The 23,016-nt window shown below is 37.9% G+C and overlaps 1 protein-coding gene across 2 annotated transcripts in view; it reads right to left on the reverse strand.

Moving 5' to 3' along the window:
• Positions 1-23,016, reverse strand: part of MRPS27 (mitochondrial ribosomal protein S27) — an 84,761-nt gene that overhangs the window by 55,059 nt on the left and 6,686 nt on the right. Inside the window, exons 3-4 of one of the 2 annotated variants that reach the window (XM_059418035.1) lie at positions 12,924-12,994; positions 10,950-11,008 (exon numbers count right to left, since the gene is read on the reverse strand). In XM_059418035.1, the coding sequence (XP_059274018.1) occupies positions 10,950-11,008; positions 12,924-12,994 (130 nt within the window). The remainder of the gene's footprint in view (positions 1-10,949; positions 11,009-12,923; positions 12,995-23,016) is intronic. The other variant, XM_059418036.1, reaches the window with a different exon arrangement.

Below are 23,016 nucleotides of genomic sequence, written 5' to 3' on the forward strand. Positions count from 1 at the left end.
CTTATCAGAGACCAGTTCTGGTGCAGGTTGTTCTTAACCAGCAACCACCTTCTTTGGTCTTCTCCCTTCTCCACAGCTGGGATGCAGATGACTTTCTGCTGCCCCCTTCTGGTTTTTGGCTACAGTAAACTTAGAAACATTATACACCTTCAATGAGTTATTATCTTTTAGGATTAGGCAGCGTCTCCCCACCACGTGATAGCCTTTCCATCTGCACGCTACACTATGAGTGTTCATAAGCATCTATTTCTCCCTATCCCTGAGTCCTGATACTCTCTGTACTTTGATGCCCCAGGTGGGGGTGGTGACAATGGTGGGGGATTATTAGTCTTTGTAACCGAAATTAGAGTTCAAAAGACACTTTCCCTAAGGAAAGAAGTATAGGTAAAGGAATCATCCTTGGTCTTCAAGACATTACAATGTAGGGCAGACAACAATAAAGCTAAAATTTACTGAGTACCAACATACTTTGTACCAAGACTGTTCTAAGATCTTATATATTAATTTCTTCAAGTCTCATAACTATCCTAAAGCACAAACACTATATTAATTCCCATTTTAATGATGAAGAAACTGAGGGATAGAGAATATAAGACAGCCCTTCTGGGATTCAAATTTAGACAGAGTGGCTCCGGAGGCCATGCTCTTATCCACTATACTAATCTGCTTCTCAAGTAAAGAAAAAATAAGAAATACATACTTCTGACTAGTCAAAAGAAAAAAAAAGCCACATAGGCATGGCTGAGTAGATAAAAAAGAAAATGCTATAGCAGAGTGGAAGAGACATCACATTCAAATGGTGAAAATCAGGGCAAGTTTATGGATAAACGGAATTTGGGACAGCTCTTAAAACACAGGTTGCATTTTATCAGAAGGAAATGGGGGTGGGGGGGCAAGATAAGAAAACACTGGGCACACTGAGAGAAGAGCAGTCCCTTCTGGCTAGAATCTGAAAGCTCTGTGAAAGTGTATTATCTGTGTTAACTGTCAGTACTTGTTATTATCTTAGCAAATGAAGGACTATCATCAGTTTTATATATGAGACCCACAAATTTCTTATTTTAACAAATAATTTCAGTGTTCTTCAGAACTATCAAAATTCTGCCTGGCTTTCATGAATGAAAACATATGGCCAATGTGAATTTCAGCTCTTGGTAGCATCCATCACTGAGCCACGTTAACAGCCAGTGTGTCATAAATATACTGTTTAGGTGCTGTACTGGCCTAGAGCTGGAAGGCCTGGTTTTACACCCCAGCCTTGGCCATTACTAGCTATGAAATGTGGTACCACTGGTCTTAAAATCAATACTACTACTAAAAAGAAGAAGAGAATAGATCTCGAAATATAAAAAACATAACTGGAAATCCATCATGAAAATGACTGCAGCATGGGCACTAAAGAGAATTCATTCACATCAAATACTTCTAGTTCCTCAAGTGTCCTTTTGCCTAGACACATGGCATCCAAAAATTCTAAGGAATTCATTTTGCTACTGGCCTCAAAACTCGTCATGAAATCAGCTAAACTTCAGTTTTCACAAAGGTCTTCTTGAAGCTTCTATTTATCTACTCATCTCTCCCTTAAATACTGTATCAGCTCCTGAAAAGATTTCTTAATTGTATCTTTAAAAAATCAAACACCTTACATACAAAATTGTGAAGACACTCTATTTAATAAACATTAATATGTTACAGTCAGGCCAGTCTCTTGGCCCTACAGCTATAATTTCTGCTACCTTGATAATGACTTTGCAGTTATGAAAACAGCCAAGAAACTGATTTTTTTTTTTTTTTTTTTTGGATCAAAGGACTTTATACTGTGGAAAAAACCAACTTGGGATGTATCTTTTTATATGAAGATGTAGAAAATTTTCAGGTTTAATTCAGAGGGCTCATCAGCTATCAGAATAGATCTATTTTAGTTCTCTCCTTTTAAACCCCACATATATGCAAAGCATCAAAAAAGGTACTTTGTGGGCTCTACAGAAAAAGATAATAGGAAAATATCAAATACAGATTAAAAAAAACCAGCTCCCTAGAAAACAAGAGTGAATACACAACTTCTCATACCAAAAAATTTACTAAAAGTATTTATAAATGAGATAGTAAATGAAGCCTGTCACCCAAATCTAGATGAGATTAAGAGATCTCCTTACACTTTCTGTTATTCACATCCATTAGTTTTTCTTGTGTATATATTCATAGTTAATGTGGCTGAAACTTCAACTTCAGTGTTTATGTAAATAAAGTTCTGAGTAAGAAAATAAACAAATACCAGAATGTCAGGCTTTCAAAGCCAGGTTTCTAGTGATAAAGTCTAACTTCTAGATCAGTGAGATTGAGAAACAGAATTTTAGTTATGTATCACGCCTTGGGAAGCATCCAAGGTCATTTGCTCATCTTGGAAGCTGATGTCCAGAGTTAGTTCATTAACTGGCTCTAAGTTACAGTTCAAAGTGGAAACTAAATTGGTCCTAAAAATCCATGTCATTTGACTATTTCCTGCCAGCCTGATTCCTTCAGTGTCATTTCAGCACTTTTTTTTCACGATTATGCAGTTTTTACAGTTGTATCCCTGTTTTTGCTAGGTTTTTTCCGGGTGTAATTAATTTTATGTCACTCCATAATGAGGTACTGGAGTATCCACGGAGTCTTTATCTTCTGCTTTATTACCTAGACTGCCATAGGACAAAGAACCAGCACAATGAGAAAGACTAGTCGAACTGATGAGCCTCTCTATTGGAATGGAGGCCTTAATCTGCAGTTAGGGCGTGGATTTGACACATGGCTCTAAAGAAACTGTTCAGTCTTCCCAAGTCCCAATTTCACATATCTGGAAGGTTAGTAACTCTTCAGAGACACCTAAAATTTCCCAGCTAGCACCAGGACATCAGGGAGACCCCAATGTAGGCATGTTTCGGTAGCTGTTCTTCCCCCAAAGGTCTGTGACCAGTTCCTCTCAAATAGCTCGCATGTGGTCAGTAGATGTAAGAGGTGACACGGCAAACTTAGAAATCTGTAGGTACACGATGAAAAGGCAAAAGAAAAACCCACCACCTTGCTTTCTTCTAAATTTGCTTCCAGTTCAAAACTTCCATCAATGGACTAGCTAGCCATTCTCTCATTAACTGAGAGGTTCAATTTTCAGCTCATTTTTGACCCTCCTTGTTTTCTATGTTTATATTCAACCCATCATTAATCCTATTGATTTTTTCCCTCCTATGTGCAAAACATTTCTCTCTTCATTTCCACGGTCAACCACCACAGATCAAGCCTTTATCACCTTATGCAGACAGTAAACTTCCCCCAACATTTTCCGTTTTCAATCCAAAACTTCTTGTTACTAATACTCCTGATATACCTTTATTATGATACACACGTCTCAAGACGCTACCAATAACAATGTTGAGTTATTTTTAAAAAATAACATAGTAAAAAGTAAAAAGTAATATATATCTGTGACACGAAATTCAGAAGGTACAAGACAGAATTCAGTCAACAGTCACCCAGGTCTTTAAAAAAAAAAAAGTCACCCAGGTCTCCTTTCCCAAAGAAATCACTATTACCAGTTTTTAATGTGTATATACATATCATTCCAGAGACAGTCTATGCACATACACACATATAGCCACATATATATAAAAGCACATAAACATATTGCATACATAGAATCCATGGCGGTAATATAACAAGTTCTATACCTTGTTTTTTTTTCACTAAATGCACTTTATAATTTGTCCCATCAGAAATATGAATAAAGTTTTCATTCTTTCTAATGCCCTGTATTCTACTATAAATGGACTATTCTCTAATGCAGAGCCATTAACAGTAAGAAACTCTCCCAGCCCTGTGGTAAGGATCCACAAATAAGAACTAAATAAAGCACTCAGTAATATTAAAGTATGGATGTGTTTTTTTAAAAAATAAAAGCTCCAAGAGTCATTTACCTCCCCTGGCCTTTTACTCTTTTCTTAACAATGTCCAAATATTAATGACATCTGGTAATACACTAGCAGAAAAATCTCTAATTTCATTTTACTGCTGAAATATACAATCTTTATGCCCTCAAAGGAAAATTACTATTGCTTAAAGTCCTAATAAGCTCCCACCTTTCCCTCTTTCAACGGGCAGACAGATTCTTACAACATAGGCCTAGGATAGTGTACTCACCTTCCAAGGAAACACTAGGGTATTTCTGTTTAGTGAAAAATGAAGCTATTTTGGTCCATCCTTTTTTAGACTGGCTGCCAACCTGGGACCTGGAGACATGCAGGCTGCCATCTGCCTCACCCCAGCTGTTCCTGACCTACCATCCGTCTCCAACCAGGGACGCCTGGTATCTGCCAGGTCAGTTAAGCAACTCACGAAAGATTCTTGAAGCCAAGGTACAGTGTGGATGAATGTGTTGGCAGCATACATCCTGCCACACAACCTTGACTTTGTCTCATTAATGGGTGGCATGCCATTTTCATGACAACACAGAGCTGTATTCTGAGAAAAACAGACCTTCTCATGAAGCTCTGCAACTGCCTCTTCTTATTGAATGACAATTAATTCAGCATTCCCCATATTTTTGTTAAAAACCAAAAGGCTACTTTATTTTTTAAAAATTTTATTTACTTTAGAGCCAAAGCTCAAGAGTGCATGAGTTGGGGGAGGGAAGGAGGAAAGGGAGAAAGAAACTTCCAGCAGATTTCCTGCTGAGCAAGGAGCCAACTTGGGCCAAGATCCAGAGATGATGGGGCGCCTGGATGGCTCAGTGGGTTAAGCCTCTGCCTTTAGCTCAGGTCATGGTCTTGGGGTCCTGGGATCGAGTTCCGCATCGGGTTCTCTGCTCAGCAGGGAACCTGCTTCCCCCCCCTCCCACCTCTCTGTGCCTTCCTCTCTGCCTACTTGTGATCTCTGTCTGTCAAATAAATAAATAAAATCTTAAAAAAATAAAAATAAGAAAAAAAAATCCTGAGAAGATGACCTGAGCCGAAATCAAGAGTCAGACGCTTAATTGAGTGAATAACCCAGGCACCCCTAAAAGGCTACTTTAAAAAAATGTTATATTTTAAAAATAGAGAGAATATGTTATACACATTAGAAATTTCTATCACTTTGCCTTCAGGAATGACCATTATGTTGCAGATCAAAATTATCAGTTCTGATTACTGACACTCTGATAAAAAAAGGAACAAGTCTCATTTCATGCATGTCTAAATTGCCGTGATCCCAAAAAGTACTTGAAAGCCTGAGTAAGACTTTAAAGATGTAATGTGCAAACATCCTTGGTAAATAAGAGGATACCACATGGAAAGAAGCAATTTTTATGGCTTGAGGTTGCATCAATAAATGCAATAATCAAATACTGATATGGGAATTGTTAAAAGTTGTTAGAACCATGAAAACAATAGCTTTTACTGGTGCCACAATTTTACCGATGACAGTTTTGTCTCCTGAAGATGGAGACAAAGAACCTGCCTCAGGGATCATCAGTATGCACATAGGCAACACACATAAATTTGGGGGGTCCTGAGCTCAGAACTATTGATTAGGTGGCCCAAGAGACGCTCTCCACAAAATGATAAAGGAAAACTCTAGGTAACACTGACCTCAAGTTCAAAGAACCTTAAAAGGTATCTCTTGTGAAAAAAAAGCTAAGATCTTAGTTTTTAGAAAGCACTTTTAGAAGTACCACCAAGGACCCACAGATTACAAGAAATATAAGGAATTTCCTTCTATCTCTTCATTTTCATTTTCTCATGCTCTACCATGCTCTATACTCTGGTCTCCATGGAATCCCTTCCATCTCTGCTTCCTTGAAAATAAAAAAAAATGATAGCTCCCTCTGGGATCCTTATTGATAATACCTTGCACTGGGAAAACACTGTATTTTTATAGTATTGGTCTCTGTTCACATTCCATTCTTGTGGCTCCCTTTCTCTGTGTGGGACAGGCAGTGGCTTACATGCACATCATCCACACTGACTGTTCTCAGTGAATCTCTACGCCTTTGTCTCTGCATCAGTAAAATAAAGATGCAAATCTAATTCTTAGGAATGCTCTAAATCTACAGTATTATAAACTTAGTACAGAAAAGGTAGGAAGATTTTTTTCCTTCAAAAGCCAAAGGAGAGGGCATAGGAATAGGAAGCAGAAATTAATCCTATGCCCAAAGGAAAAACTGTTTTGCTCAACTCTTTTCAACACTAACATGGGACATATAAACGCTCCCCTCGTTTTTTTTTTTTTTAAGATTTTATTTATTTATTTAACAGAACACAAGTAGGCAGAGAGGCAGGCAGAGGGAGAGGGAGAAACAGGCTCCCTGGTGAGCAGAGAACCTGATGTGGGGCTCAATTCCAGGACCCTGAGATCATGACCTGAGCCAAAGGCAGCTGCTTACCCGACTGAGCCACCCAGGCTCCCCATAAAACTCTTTTTAATAAACATCGAGCATGACTCAGCAGTCAGCTGCTTATGCCCAGCAGTCAGATGCCCACTGAGTGGCCCTTTCCTCTCAGCAGCCATCAGTTGTGGGGTTACCTTTCTCCTCGGTGCCTCAAAACCTCTGTTGCTACAGCTGGGCAGTCTTGTGGCTTCTCCCTCATCAAGCCAGAAGGGCTAGTGATACCAAAACCCAGCAGAAGTGTTCCTGTTCCTGCCCCATGCTACCTCCTCACTGGTCCCCTGCCAACAGCATCTAGGCGCCTGTCCTCTTCTCCTCACCTTCCCTTCACCTTCTTCCAGCTCAGCGGGGAAGCTCAGGAGGCAGGCTGTATTTAAGCTTTCATTTGGAAAACAGCACACCTATCAGCCATATGTTTGTCTACTCTACAAAGTCTAAACTAAAATAAGAAAATAAAGCCTTCTTTGTAGGAAGGAAAAAACAAAGATCTAGAAAACTTCAAAAGGCCTGGGGGAAGCAGCAGGACTAATCCAAGCAAAGGACCTTCTTTTCAAACACGATCTCATAGCAGGGTTCTTGACATTTCTTTGTGGCAAAGAACTCTCTGGAACTCTGCAAGCTCCTAAGCCCCTTCCCAGAATAATGTTTTACATGCATAAAATAAGAGCACACAGGATCACAAAGGAAACCAATTATAGTGAAATAAAATTATCAAAATATTAAAAAATGCTTAAGATGTGGGAATTAAGTAGTTTAATTCCAATTTAATTTCTAAGCACTGATGAGCATAATTTAAGATAGCTGCTACAAACATAATGCTATTTGAAAAACCTACATTTATTAGTGAGAAAGACACAGATGCTGCTTATAATACTGTGATCTGTTGCCTGTATTCATAATGAAAGGAAATGCTAAATATTACTGAGAGGTTGGTGAAAAATAACAGTTTTCCTCTGAGTTCTCAGACCTCTCTGAATTCTCTCTGCAGATCCTGATCAATAAAGCAGCTGGAGACACAGTTTCTTCAGCTTAAACAGAAGAAGAGGGCTGCTGGCAACAGCTCTTGGCTTCTCCCTCACTGTCTCTTCCTCTCGCACCCATACCCCCAAACTCCAGTGAAAAGCCAGCTTCAGGGCTTCTGGGAAGACTGCTTGAAAACCACACAGAAAGAAGGCTACTATTCCACAAATACTTGCTGAGAGTATTTCTGTGATAGCAGGCCTGTACTTATTTCCCACTCTCCTGGGCATATCTGTACATATTTGGTGAATACTAAATATGTACCTCGTTTTATTCTTTTTCACCCTTTTATTCTCCTGTTTTAACCCTTTGTTTTGTTAGAGCCCAACAGCTTTTAGCATGCCTTGTTTTCTCATTTCTTAGCTATTGGGTTTTGTTTACAGTACTTCATCTCTAGCTCATATTATTTCTTTGTTAATGCATCATTTCCCTTTCCTTGTTTTGTGTTTTAAGTGAACGGTGGGGGAAGAGTTGATCATCGGGTTGTAGGCCCCCAGTGAACAGATCACAATCCAAAGAGGAAGGTTTAGAAATTCTCGCTCCTGCTCTCTCAACAGCAGCCTTTCTAACTCTCCTTAAAAGATCCCTGGGACTCTTAATCTTGAAGCCCCTAAACTTTTAAACCTGTGTCCTTCAGGAGATTCAAAAGCTAAAATTCTCTCCTGGGACGACAGGATGATAACCAGCAGGCATGTTTGTCAGAAGCACCCTGAATTGCTGGAACTTGGAACTACTTACTTGTGCACCTGATGGGATGGCAGATGCTCATTAGCTTGCCACTGATCACTGTAGGGTCAAAACTTCTTTGGCCCTAATACTCTTATCATAATCACTGTGGAGGATCTGATCACATAGCTGTGGCAGCTATGCTCCACTTGTTGAGCGTGGTCTGCACCAGCTAAGGCAGTGAAAGAGCTGAGCTAATGACAGAGGTGGCTGCCCAAAGTTCTGTTGTGGGCCTTATTCTCAAAGACGGTCCTGCCTGGGGAATGAGAAATCCTTAGGGCAGTCGAGCAAGAAGCTGTCAGTTGTATGGGATTAAGAAATCCCTTCAACATTTCCTCACCCTAGACTTCTGATTGAAACACCATGGGCCCCTGGTGTCTTCAGGATTAACATTCTTGCTATCAATTAATGCAGAGAACCCCCAAGAGTTCAGAACATGTAACTTCTAATTTTGCTGAGGCACAACTGTTTTATATATTCTCTAAGGGTGGAAAGTAAGAGTGAGACATTTAGCTAATGGGTGAATCTAGCCAACCTCCATTATCTATATCTTGATGCAGTTTTTTGGGGTTATACCTAGTCCCATATACATATAACAGTAATCTCATGAAGTCATAAAAATGTTTACTTCTTAAAAAAAAAAGCTAAGAAAAAGAGCCAATCTTCTTGGCAATGGAAGGGAGAACAGAAATAAAAAAGTGGTAAGTCATAGTTAGAACATTAGTTTTGTTTTTTTACTGAAGTACTGTTGAAATTCAGTATCATATTAGAACATCAGTTTTGATTAAGCAAAGGATGGGACTTCAAATTAAACAGTGGCTCAGATTTAAGATGGATAAGAGTCTTGTATATGTTCTGTATGGAAACAGGAAGGAGAGATTTTAGGAAACTTTCAGTGAGACTCCAGACCAAACATCATGTGAAGAATCATGGATGATCTTAAAGGCAGGACTTAAATTTCTCAGTTAAACTTTAATGTACAAGGAATGGGACAGTGTTAAACTTACTGGTCACTATACACCAGCACTTGACATAGCCTGGATATGCAGTAGGTGCTCGGTAAATACTTGCTTAATGCTGAGTCACTGAAATCAAATACATGCTACAGACGTAGTTGTAAATTTGGGATGTATTTCTTCCAAGGCTAAGGCACTGTGTCCCACAGGATGGTATTCTAAGGAATAATTTCTCTTTAGACATTGTAACTATTTCTGAATTTTGCCACTGACAAAGCAAAAGAATGAGAAGTAGGCAGATGCTAGCCCAATACACCTTCCACCACAGGCAAAAATAACTCTCAAAGGAGCCTCACAGTGCCAAAGAACCACCCAAGAAAGGCAGGGCTTCCTCTCATCAAGGAATCCCTTTATATTTATCTTAATGGAGTAGAGGGCACTTGCAATTATGATTTTAGGAGTCAGAATTTAAACCTATTTATTTTTTTTAAAGATCTTATTCATTTGAGAGAGAAAGAGAGAGCACGAGCAGGGGAGCAGCAGAAGGAGAAGACAACTCCCCACTGAGCAGGGAGCCCAATGTGGGGCTCAAGCCCCAGGACTCCATGACCTGAGTCAAAGGCAGATACTTAACCGACTGAGAAACCTAGATGCCCCAAGAATTTAAACTTATGACATCTTTAGAGGCAAATAAGTTTTAAAAAGTGTGAAATCTAATCTGCTTAAGATGTACATTTCAACAGAAAACTCCAAAAAGGTGGTAGAATTTACCCAATTCAGAAAGAAGAAAAAGGGGCTCATTACTATGTAGTAAAATCATGTGAAAAAAAAAACTGAATAAATTTTCACCGAAATAAAGAAAACTTTAAAAACTGAACCCAGATGGAAAAAATAAAATACTCTCTTAAAGCAAAGTAAGATCAAATGGCAAATTTTAATGTAATGCTTATTAGAAAACATTTTAAGTTTCAACTGGAGTCTATTTTTGAAACGTAGCAATTGGAATGAATCATAAATCAGATTTTTAAAACACAATAAATAAAGAATCAAAGTAAAGAGTTATAGGGTATCATTTTTTACATATCTGATTAATGAAAAACCAAATATCAGAGTAAATCATAATTTATTTGACATCCCCTTATTTTAATAAGCTTTAGGTTACTCATGTCTTTTGCTACTATAGATGGTACTGTACTGAACATGCTTCTTTTTCTTTGTACACATGAGTATGAATCTGTATTTCACAGTAGAAATGTTAAGAGCTATGAGAAAGAATGAAGTAAATGTGGTAATGTACAGAAAGTTTTAAAATGTAGTGTTAATTAAAAATAGATGAATAGTGCAAACAGACTGTATTTTCAACCAAATAAGTAAGGGAGAGAAGTAGATACATAAAATTTTTCACCTATCAGACTGACAAAAAATCCAGAAATATAAAAATTCCTTTTGACCAAGTTGTAAAAACAGGCCTTTCTCACAGACTGCCAGCAGGTATGCTAGTTGGTGAAATCTCAGTGGAAAGCAATTTGGCAAGAGCTATTGTAATTACAAATGTATATACTTAAGAGAATCCCATGCACAATTACAAGTGTACAAGGTTGTTAATTACTCCATTACACCTAATACAAAGAGAGAGAGCAAACAACCTCAAGCTTCTATCTACAGCGGGGAACTGATTTAAATAGTATATTCATAATATGAAATCTGATGCAGTTATAAGAAATGAGGAAGCTATCTATACACTGATATGGAAATATCTCCAAAATGGGAACTTAAAAAGCAAGATGCTAAACATATAATACCTATCACCTTTTGTAAAAGAATATACAAACCAAATAGAATAGAAAACTTACTTATAAAGGTAATACTCTGCATGGTCTACCTCTTCTCTAGAGGAAATGTTGTCCACAAACTAAAAGATAGAAAAATAAACTTTGGTTAAATACAGATTATGCCATACACTGGATCTAATTCACAAACTGACCTTAAAAAAGATAAGACACCCATTTTATTGGACCACTGTTCGCATGGTATGACTTCATCCTTGAAACCCTTTTATACTAAGGCAAAGAATATACACTGGCTTCTTTCTATGTGCAGATCAATCCTGGTTAGATAAACTGAAAACCAAACATGAAACTTGCTCAGAACAAGAGAGAACACCTCTTACTATGTGTATAATTAGCTATCAGTATCTCCCTTTATCTTTAAACCCTGAAATTTTCTCTATGTTCCAAGTTCCAAACGTGAGAACACCATTTTCCTACTCTGATTTCCTACTCTGGTTTTGTATTCTGGTTCAGAGTCAACCTGTGATCCTTGCACCAACAAAGTCTTTCTTTGAACCACAAAATCCCTGTGTGTGCTCCTTAACTCTAAAGAAACAGAAAAGAATTATTCCAAGAATGGATTCTACCCTGACACAGACACACAGGCAAAGAGGATGGAGTAGGAGAAAATGCACGTTGTGAATATAATTAAAGCCTCATAAAGAGGAAGAGAGAATAAAAAGGAGAAGATTTTCCAAAAATGCCTAGGACTTACGGATTTTACTTAGAAATCTCATTAAGGAGCAGTGAAAATACGCTTCAAACACAGGACTGAAAGTTGAGAACTAGCTCTCCTGATTGCTTGCTGTGTGGCAGAGACAGATGGCGTAGTCGTTCTGGAACTTAGCTGCTCCATCTGCATAACTAGAATAAAGGCACCTGCATTGAAGAGTGTAAGGCCCCAGTGAGAAAATGTACATGAAAGCCTGTTAAGCTCTAAAGTGCTGCTTACAAGTATCAGGCATTATGGCATAAAGAAATTATATCCATCATGTAAGAGATGAGCAATGGCTTTTCAGTTCCCCTCTGAAAATGAGGAGTCTACTCAACTTAGGTTATGACCTAGTTAAAACTATTTCCCTACTAAAAGGAAAATATCAAAAGGGAGAAAGAAAGGACCCAGACCAAAAAGGATAAGAGTTTCTTTACTTCTCCTCATTTAGACTTAACAACATCTTGAATTTTATGGTGCCATTAATTTCAACAAAGAATTTTCACAACTAAGATTTCATTTTGGCATCGCATTAGGCCTGTAGGGTGATACTATTGATCCTACACTGGAAATGAGGAGATTGAGAGGAGTCCAGTAGATAATGTAACAAAGTAAATTCATGATAAAGAAAGGATCTCTTTGAGGGAGGCAACTGAAAAGCTCACTTTTTTACTTATGAACTGTGTGAACTTGAGAAAGTTATCAACCAGTCTGAGTCTTACATGTAAAATGCAGTTTACAGCGCTTATCTCAAATAGCCGCTGTAAGAATGAACAGAGATAATGTATGTTAAGAAACGAGTAAAACGGCTGGCATAGGTAGGTGTTCAGTATTGGTTACTATCAACAGCTATTTCCGATTCCCAGCCTAATATTATTCTCCTCTCCACTGCACTGCAGATAATTTAACAGTAACAATATCCTTTCTTTTACAGACTTCCTCAAGTATCAAAATCACTTCCAATATTAACAAATGAATACTATTACTTTGAAGGGTGTACCAACATAAAAAAAATCATGATATCACAAAACAGAATATATTCTGGAAAAATAAAAATAAACCAGATACATAAAAATGATCAGTGATATCAGAGTCTGGTAAATTTATTACCTTTTATTTCGGTTATAGAAGTTTGCTACTTTACCACAAAACACTTTAAGTAACCACAAAAACGTACCATATTCTGGAGAAATATTTCCTATGAAGTCTTTATCTACACAGCCTCATCTATATAAAGAGCCTCTCGTCCTCCCTCTTTGAAAATATACATGTTTAAGTTTTCTTACCCGTGATATTGTTAGAGAACTAACAGGCAACTTTCTCTCATATGTTTTATCCATTAAAGATGCTAGATCAGCTGTGAAGACAAAGAAGGAAAAAGAACCTTGTTAAATATACATATTTCTTAAGAAAAATCTAACAGATACACTCCTGCCAGATGGCTGCCAATACTGTAAAGTTACTATTAAAACAGATGCTCTTCCTTGCTCTTTTTAGAAATCATTTTTGTATAAATTAAAGAGGATAAAGGACCATTAATAATATTTTAAAAAATGATTTATTTAATTGGAGTAAAGAATATTTTAAAAATCCTACCATGTTTTTAGCTTTTAAAAAATAGATCAGTATCTCAGCTCAGGTCTCAATCTCAGGGTCGTGAGTTCAACCCCTGATTTGGGCTCCAAGCTGGGTGTGGAGCTTACTTAAAAAAAATAAAAATAAAATATCGATCAATAGGGGCACCTGGGTGGCTCAGTGAGTTAAAGCCTCTGCTTCAGCCCAGGTCATGATCCCAGGGTCCTGGGATGGAGCCCCGCCCACCCGCATCATGCTCTCTGCTCAGCGGGAAGCCTGCTTCTCCCCCACCCCCACCCGCCTCTGCCTACTTCTGATCTCTGTCTGTCAAATAAATAAATAAAATCTTTAAAAAAAAAAATTGATCAATAAAGTATCTTTGGAAGGAAGCACAGGGAAGTGTTATCATTGACAGACTCCAGGGAAAGGAATTAGACAGTAGGGACCCAAGGAAAGAAGACAGTTCATTGCTTACATGTTTATTCCTTTTGCATTTTGAACCAGGAAGCTATATTAGCGATTCAAAAATTTAAAGGCTGGAATTTATCAAATGACTTTTACACATTTTCTGAACAAATCAGAGAAGCACTCTGTCTACATTTAATGACTTTTGGACTGAACTATTCCTATTCTGGTTCCTTTAAGGAAAATATTCACAGAAATATGTGGCATTCCTGAGATTACACTATCTCAGAGTCTAAAAGTCTGAAATACTAAACAACATACTCTCCAAAAGGATTATTTCACACATTCCCATTGCTTCTCAAATTTACAATATGCTCTTTCCCCCTCTCCCTTCCTCTCAGCTCATGACTTTGTGTCTTATTTTCCCAAGTGTAACATATAAGCAATCAAGAGAATTTCATCCTCCTATTATCAGGTTTCCAGGCTACCAGGATCTGTGCACATAGACTCTGCCTTCTATTTTTTTTTTTTTTACAAAGGATGAACTTTATTAAACAAACAAAAAATCAAAATGATAAAAATCTCCCTTGACTTCATATCTCCTTCCAGCTTCTCCTCTGTTCTGTTCCCCTCAGCAGCAAGAGTTCTTAAAACAGTCCTCCTTAATACAAATACTCAGTCCCTGGGTGATCTCATGAGCTCTCACTCTCCCACAGCTTTAATCATCATCTACGGATTATTTGCTCCTCACGTACAAGCTTACCCTGACTTCTGCCTGTAAGTTCAGACTTGTGCTTCCAACTTCAGAGGGGACATCTCCCTCTGGAAGTCTAATACATATCTAAACATGGCATGTCCTCTTAATTCTCCAACCTCAAACCTGCTTTCCCCCAAGCATTTTCTCTATCAGTAAATGGCCACTACATTTGCTGGTTTATTCAGGTAAAAAAATCTAAGCATTATCCTAAACCCCATTTTTTTTCATTCTATAACCAACTGTCAGCAAATCCTATGGGATCTAGATGAAATATATATTTTTCACCATTAGCACAACTAACCTCCCGCCTCCTGACTAGTCATCTTAACTACTAATTAACTACTACTAACTACTGCCCCCACCCTTACGATCTAACCTTCAAAGAGCAGTTTGAGTAAGCCTTTTAAAAGATAAATCAGATCCTGCCATTTACTTTTCTCAAGCAGCCAACAGCTTGCTATCATACATAGAATAAAATCCAAAATACTTTCTATGATCTACAAATGCCTACATAAGTTAGTCTGTGTGTGTGTGTGTGTGTGTGTGTGTGTGTGTTTCTGTCTTTTATACTTAAAAGTAAAATCCATGAAGGCAAGGGCTTAATTCACTGATGGATTCTCAGTCGCTAGAACAGTTTTTATAAATGGAACTCAATAAATATCTTTAAAAAATTAATAAAAGGCATGGACCTGTACCCCTGGGGCTAATAATACATTATATGTTTATCAAAAATAAAAAATTATTAAATTTAAAAAAATTAAAAAATAAATTATAAATTAATAAAAGGAAGAAAGGAAGGGAAAGAGAGAGGGAGAGAAGGGCGAGAAGAAGGAAGGAGAAAGAAGTAATTGAATTTCCAAGATTCTTATTCCCTGGTAGAAGAAATTTGTGTCAAGTAAAAAGAAGACAAAGGTAGTCAATCTACAAGTATCTGTTGAAGACTTTTTGCTGTGCATTTAACATTTTTTCCTTCTTTCCTTTTCCTGGGGCAAAGCTCTCAATGACTCAGTAGCTACTGTGAGAAAGCAACACTAAATCCTGAAAACCTGATATGATGTAAAAGTGATTACGTTTCATATATGTTTATAAAAGATAAAAAATTTTTTAAAAAAGTGATTACGTTTCTATGATTATCTTAAATAAACTGACACCAGGTGATTAAAGAATACACACACACAAACACAAAAAGAAGTCCCCAGAACCTATTCATATTAAGGCAAATTAATATTGCAATTTAATATTGATATTAAACAGGTCTCATGATACCAAATTTTTATGATAAACACTCGACTGAGTTGGCTTCTGTACTGTGGTAACTCAAGATTCCCTTTTAATCCTTCACACCAAGACATCATCAGTCAAGTGAAATTGGTTGGGAGCTTCAAAAAGGCAACAGCTGCAGAGCCAGTATCAGAGGAATAACATTTGCATATTAGAAGTCAGAGAGGGATCTGCTGCTAGGTATTATATGTGACCAATCACCTTACGTGACAGTGTTGGTGTGATGAATGAGGCAGAAAAACTGCACAGAGCAGGGATGGCCAGGAAAGCTCAGGCAGCTGTGGCCTACAGAGGGCCAGCACCCCAGGCTTCTGGACCATGAGCTTTAACAGTCAAAATCACACTTCACATTTCAGTGAGGGGCCTACAGATGCCCAGGTTTTCTTCAAAGAAATGTGCTGAAGAAGATGCCTTATTGCCTGTCGTTCAGCTCCTCAGGAATATACACTGCAGAGGATGGCTGAGGTCAACAAAAACTATATGGGAAAATAGATCTTCACCTAACAAAACTTAAAGCTGGACAGACAATCTGAAGTATGTCCAGAAAATGAAATGTATACTAGTATAAAATGTTCTTCTTGTCTGAAGAAAACAATACCACTGATGACCTAAGGTCATAGAAGATTTTATTAAGGACCCTATACACTATTCCAAGTATAGGAGTGTAACCATTCACAAAACTGGCTAAGGATCTGAATTGCTTGCAAGACTTGAAAACTTCAGATTCCTAAGTTTCACACATGCAGAGAGCAACTCTGATTCTGCAGGCTTCAGGTGAGATCGGGAAATAAAAACTTTTAAACAGTTTTAAAAGTTTAAAAACTTTTAAACAGTTTTAAAAGTTTAAAAACTTTTAAACAGCCCTAAGAGACCACGATGCACCCCTTGCAGGAACTAGAATGAATTATGTCTGAGAACTACTATGGAGACAACACGAAATAAGTGTTGGAGGTTGCTCATAAGTTCAAAGAGGATATTAAACTGAATTCCATTTCCAGAATCAGGTGAAAAATAAAACACCTAAATAAAATGTTTTTTAAAAGTTCAAGTACATGACTGTGTTTTAGGTGAGAAATTATTAGATGGTTTTGGTTTCTCATGATTTTGGTGTAAATGTGTATTGCTGTTACCCAATCAACACTAACCTTTCTGGGCTTAAGAATATTTGTGCACCTTATCTAATTTATGTAATAAAGAATTAGATACAAGTTATTGTACCCTCTAGAAGTGATCAGAAAACAGTCCAAAGCTATGTTTTTGTTTCCCACATTTAAGAAAAACTATAAGCACATATAACCTATGTATAGAAGCAACAGAAGGAAGTAGGACAAACTAAACTAGGAACCATTCTGAACATAGATATTTAGGTTTCCATGTATCTATTTGTCACCAGAAGCTTTAAAACAAATAGTTCCAATAAAGAAAAAATCTAAAGCCAAGCTTTACATACATATACACTAAGAAAATGAGGATGATGTGCACAACTCAGACCCATCTCTAGAACTGCCAGGAGATGATAAATGTGAAGCCTAATAAATAAATAGATGTCAGATATAGATGCAAATATGGAACTGACAAAGTTAGAAAGGCAGGTTTCAGAAAATGTGTTGAGCTTCAAGAGCAAAATTTGAAAAATCACTGCAACAAGCCAAAGACCTCCCAGCTGAAATGACACAGCAAAACTAAACCTCAGCTAATGGGAGAAATGCCTGTAAGAGATGACCACAGAGCTTAGTTTCAACCTGAATTCAAATGTGTCAATGGTGTAATTTTCTTTGAATTTGGAAAGGGAGGTCTTAAAACAAAAACCAAAACCAAAAGGTGTCCTTGACTTTATAATTACTTATAATATGAAAAATTAGAAACAAAATATTTAACTCAGTAAGGCTCAGAAATCCAATTCAGCTCATCACCAGGGCCCTTACCCCTAGCAAGATGACCCAGCAAGCAAGAGAACTTCCTCTGATGGAATGCAGGCAGCTTCCTCATCAGGCCTGCCCTCCTACTGACACTGTACTCAGTTCCCCAAAATGGTTTTCTCCTCAGCCCTCTTCACTGTGGGCCCTAGTCTGTAATTAAAAAGCTGCTAACTGGCTAATGCTGTTAACTTGCACCCTCTACCTTCTCAACAGATGTGCATGGTTAGTGGAGGAATTTGGACACAATGCTTTAATTTAGTGTTTATTTTAAACAAAGGGAAACCCAGTACAGAAACAGTGTAAAACAGCAATCTTCTGACTTGAGTTGGAAAGCCCAAGAATCCTAGGGATCTATAAAAAGTCCAGTTGGAGAACTAAGGCCCTTTCAATAAAAACATCAACTGTAATGGATTAAAATATGTGCAATGCTTAACTCCAGGAGTTCATAACGTTATTTAAAAAAATATATCCTCATTGATCATTTTTGGAGGATGGTAGGAGGATGGAAGGATGGTAGGATTTTCTTGGAAGCTGCCTCTTCATAAAAACTGTATCTTAGGATAACTGCTGATGAAAAAAATTCTTATAAAAAATTTCTCAGTAATAAATGAGTAAAAAATGATAGAATTAAAATAGTAACATTTTGCAGCTCCTAATGAAATAACAAGTATATAAGCAATGATCATGAATGGCCTTTCATATTACAGAGGGATAACCAAATGCTGTGTACCTCCTGATAAAAGTAAACAATACTTCCTATGAAGTATTCATGCCAAAAGAAAAACAAAAAAAGAAACCCTGAATCTGATCAAGTCTCCTACTCTAACTGCCAGCTTTACAGGGCATATGGAAGATAGAGGAACATGTAAACACCACCATAAGGATGAAAATAGCAAATCTAGGATGGAGGAAACTCTCAGACAAAAGAACTGTTTTCCTCAACAAATAAATTGCAAGAGAAGAGAAAGAGAAACTTACAGATTAAAAAATAATTAAGAGACGTCCCAACACCTTACAACGTATGACTCTTATCTAGGTCCCATTTCAAGAAACTATAAATTAAAAACAAACAACAACTTATAAGACAACTGGGGAAATTTAAACATTGATGGCATATTTAATGATGTTAAGGAATGACTAATTTTAAAAAATAAGAATGGTATTATGTTTTTTTAAAAAGCCTATCTTTTAAAGGTAATGTGAAAATACACATAAAATGATCTGCTAACAAAGATGCCAGGTGATGGAAAAGAGGATTGATGAAATAAAACTAGCAAGGAAGTGGTAATTGTTGGAGTCAGGTGACAGTACACAGGAGGATTCATTATACTATTCTCTCTACTTTTGTATGTTTCTATAAAAAATATTTTAACAGAGGTAAGAGAAGGGGACAATAAATGAATTGCACTGTATGGACCTTATATGCATCCTGATTCAACCAAACCATTAAAAAGATTTAGAAGAGTATCCAGGTAATTTGAATACTGTATCTTTCATATGTAAATAATTACTAAAATTTTAAGTATGATAATGGTATTAAAAATACCCTTGCCTTTGAGACATATAGGTTAAAACATTTACATGTGAAATTACATCCTATCTGGGATTTGCCTCAAAATAAACCAGAGGGTCCTGATGGGGAGTAGAATTAGAGATGAAGTAAAATTAGCCATGATCTGGTAACTGTTGAAGCCAGATGATGGGTATGGGTAATTCCACATTTCAATCACTCTACTTTTGTATGCTTGTATTTTCCATTATAAAACTTTTTTTTTTTTTAATTTTACCCATGATGTTAGAAGTCCAAATAATAATTCCTACCTTTACGGAGGAAATGAGAGCCACAATAAGGGCTTCTTGAGTGGGAGGATTCTTACATTTCTTACACTAGAGTTCGCTTGGCTCATTGATTTATACATTATGGTTTATGCACGTTTCTGTATACATTATTCTGCAACCAAAATGTGTATCTTAAAAAGCAAGAAATCCACTGTTCAGTCCAAGGGAAGACACTATGGTAGGAATGAAGGTTCTACAGCAATCACTGAGAAAGCTGTTTTTCAGCATAAAGGCAATGGCCCTAAGTGTCAGAAAACAGCCTCAGTTTCCTCATCCTTAAGGGGAAATAGCAGCAGCTTCCTTAGCTTGCTGTTTTGAGCATTAAATGGGATGCAACCTAGAAAGTGCTTACAAAAGAACCAGCAAGGAATGAAGGTTGCCTTTGATTCTTATGTCAGAGGACCTGCCCTGCATTCATGGCCTGCCTGATCCCTAAAATGCAGTGTAGGTACTAAACAGCACTCCTGGTTTTAATTAAAGAGCTCCGTAGCAATAAATTACTCTCATACTGGGAGCTGGACAGATCCCTATTAGCCCGCCCCCAAGGCTCTTAATGGAAAACCACTGAGACCGAACAGAGGCACCAGAGCCTTACACCCATCAAAGAAAATACCGAACATCGCCTCCGCTCCGCCCCCAACCTCCGGGGCAAGTACTCCACGCGGAGGCGAAATCAGTTAAGCAGATGGAAGCTTAAACCCCACACCCACACCCAGGCATCTTCCCTCTTCAGCCCCGCTCCACTCCACCCCACGCCCTCCAATGGAGACGCGCGGAGTAAAAGCCCCATATCGCAGCTTCTCCTCCTTCCAATCAGCGAGCTCGCACCAGGTCGCAGCGCCCAATCACAGCACTCCACATGCTAAAGGCAGCACCCTGCGCAAGCGCGTACGGGGGCGGCTTCCGGAAAGGTCCGCACCCAAACGCCAGGTTCCAAAGGCTGCGCAGCGGTCCCGGCAGAGGCGGCGCTGCCACCTACTGCACGATCAACGGGATGCAGCCCCGGGCTCGGTGACTGAATTCTCGGGACACAAATCTCAACCCACTCAAGGGTTAGGGAGTACATACAGTAATATCACACAGGCGCGAAAGTTTTAATTACATTTTGTTACACAGCAGAAAAAAAAAAAAAAAAACTGTTTCAAAGAGCCTCTTTTTTCCCCCAAGCAGTTTGAGTTTCAAAACCTTACTCATACCCTAATGTTTTATAGAGGTAGAATCAAGGGGCCTAGAAATTCGTTCATTCCACATTTCTGGAGCACCTGTTCTATGGCAGGGTATTAAGTGAAGCAGGCATTATCGTTATCCCTAATTTATGGCTACAGGAACAAGGTTAAATGATATAGCTCTGAAAGCTGGCTGAGCTAGGGCTCACATCGATCTCTGCCTCCCAAAAGGGCCGACTTTTCACATTAAATGGCGCAACGATGGTATAAAGTGCTGGGAGAATACAGGGTGAGGAAAAAAGCCAATTCTGCCTGGATAGCGATTCAAGATGTACAGAGAGTATTCAAGGACAGTAGTCATCAGTAAAAGGTAGTTGTTACTGCTTTTCCAAGTATACCAATCTTAACAGACAGTTATCTACATTTGATATTTATTTACTGCAGACATACTATACTCATTCTTTGGCAAACAGCTTCTGCTTATTCAGGAATCTATGTAAAAGTTCCCATAAATTTGTCCCCTAATAACAAAGAGCTGACTATATCCTATACCAAGGCACCAAATACAACAGTCTTTTCTAATCTTCCCTTCATGCCTAGGAAAGTTTTAACAATAGCTTTCCCAAAATTCTTCATTTTCTTCTCTGCACTTCCACAGCACTACTCTTACAGTTCGTGAATGGCATATCAGAACAAGCTGTTATTGGTTTCATCATTGGACCGGTGGTTCCTAAAAGGAACCCCAGAGGGCAATTGAAATATGGGGGTGTTTTCTATCACAATGACTGCAGGGAGTACTGCATGAGCAGAAGATAGGAAAATTAGATAACCTGCAATGCAGAGTCTGTCCAACACGTCAAACATTGGCCCTGTTGGGAGCCAGACTTTTCGTATAGAAAGCTGATATAACTATGGCCTAGGGAAGGTAAGGAAGAACTCTGTAGGGATGAACTCATTATTTGTAAAATATGTTCACATAAGCTTATGTGCACATATGTGCATATATGTTTATGTGGCTATGTATATATATATTTTACCTAGTTCTAGTCACTGAATAGCCCAAGAAGCAAAAACTGCACGGTAGCAAGAGCACAACTAGTGAATAGATCTTGGTTTCTAATACCATTCCTTAGGAAAAGGAACCAGGACTCTTTGGAGAAATACTTAATGCCAGGGCTGGAGCAGGAAAGGTACAAGATGAGTCAGGTTGAAAGGACTTCTACCACCCAACACTGGAACAATTTGACCACCCAAATAACAAGGATGGTAATGAATCATTAAAAGAAAAAGAGGAATTCACAATACCCAAGACCATACTGATAGTAAACACAGAAAGAAATGGGAGGGAATGGAACGCTTATTTACATTATAATACTGAGTACTAGTTACTAAATGTGGAGGTATTAACAATTTGGAAAACCATCATTTTGCAACCACCATAGTAAGGATTGATTCAAGCAAGAAGCTAAATGGATACTAAACTTAGGGGGAAACTTTTGATGAGCAGCAGGACACTGGCATGATATTCTCCATTGTGACTAATGGAGAAAAACTGTAACCCTCCAGGGTAAAAATCACACACACTTGACTGGGTGATCAAAGTTAACTTTACCAGTGAGGGCAGATGGACATCAGGTGTCTCCAGATGAGAAGACATCCTGAGAAGGACACAACATTACTGATAATATTTTGCCCAGAGGACCGTTTCTTGAATCTAATTAAGAAGAAATACAAGACAAATCCCCAAAGAGGAATATTCTATTAAAAAAAGAGACTGGTTTCTTAAAAAATATCAGGTAGTATACACCAAAGCACTCAGCTTAATGGGCTATAAGCTACGTAACAAACTCTCAAATGGTTTAAAAAAAAAAAAAATGTGCGTGTAGAGAATGAGAAAGCAAAAACAAAAGGGTCAAAATAATGACAAATGGTGAATCTGGGCAAAGAGTATATAGATGCTCTTTGTGTTACTCTTACAAGTTTTTGTAAGTTTAAAACTATTTACAAATAAAAAGTTAAAATATCTGCCCCACATACCATGGCATCTACGACAGGGCAGGCATTAACACACACACACACAAAAAATCAACCTATTGATAATGGACAGAACTGATTCCATTTTACATAAAAACAAAGGCAAAGTACTTTTTCGGGTGAAATCTGAAAAATAAGCTGAATCTTCCATAGATGCAACTACCATGTAAACTGAAGAGGGTAATTAGATATGTTCAAAACTTTCATATTGAGAGTGTTCACCATTTTGTGAATAAAATTGTGTCCCACACGATAATGTCACTCCAGACATTGGACTTAACCAGCATACCACATCTGTAGCCATCCGCATTTCTTTCTACTCACAGTGATTCTACATTTCAGTGCAAGTATGTAGTTACTTACCTTCAGATTCTCCACAGCTCTGCTTTGCTTATTAGCCCCT

The sequence above is a fragment of the Mustela nigripes genome, chromosome 12 (assembly GCF_022355385.1).
Source record: "Mustela nigripes isolate SB6536 chromosome 12, MUSNIG.SB6536, whole genome shotgun sequence".
In the NCBI taxonomy this organism is placed as follows: domain Eukaryota; kingdom Metazoa; phylum Chordata; class Mammalia; order Carnivora; family Mustelidae; genus Mustela; species Mustela nigripes.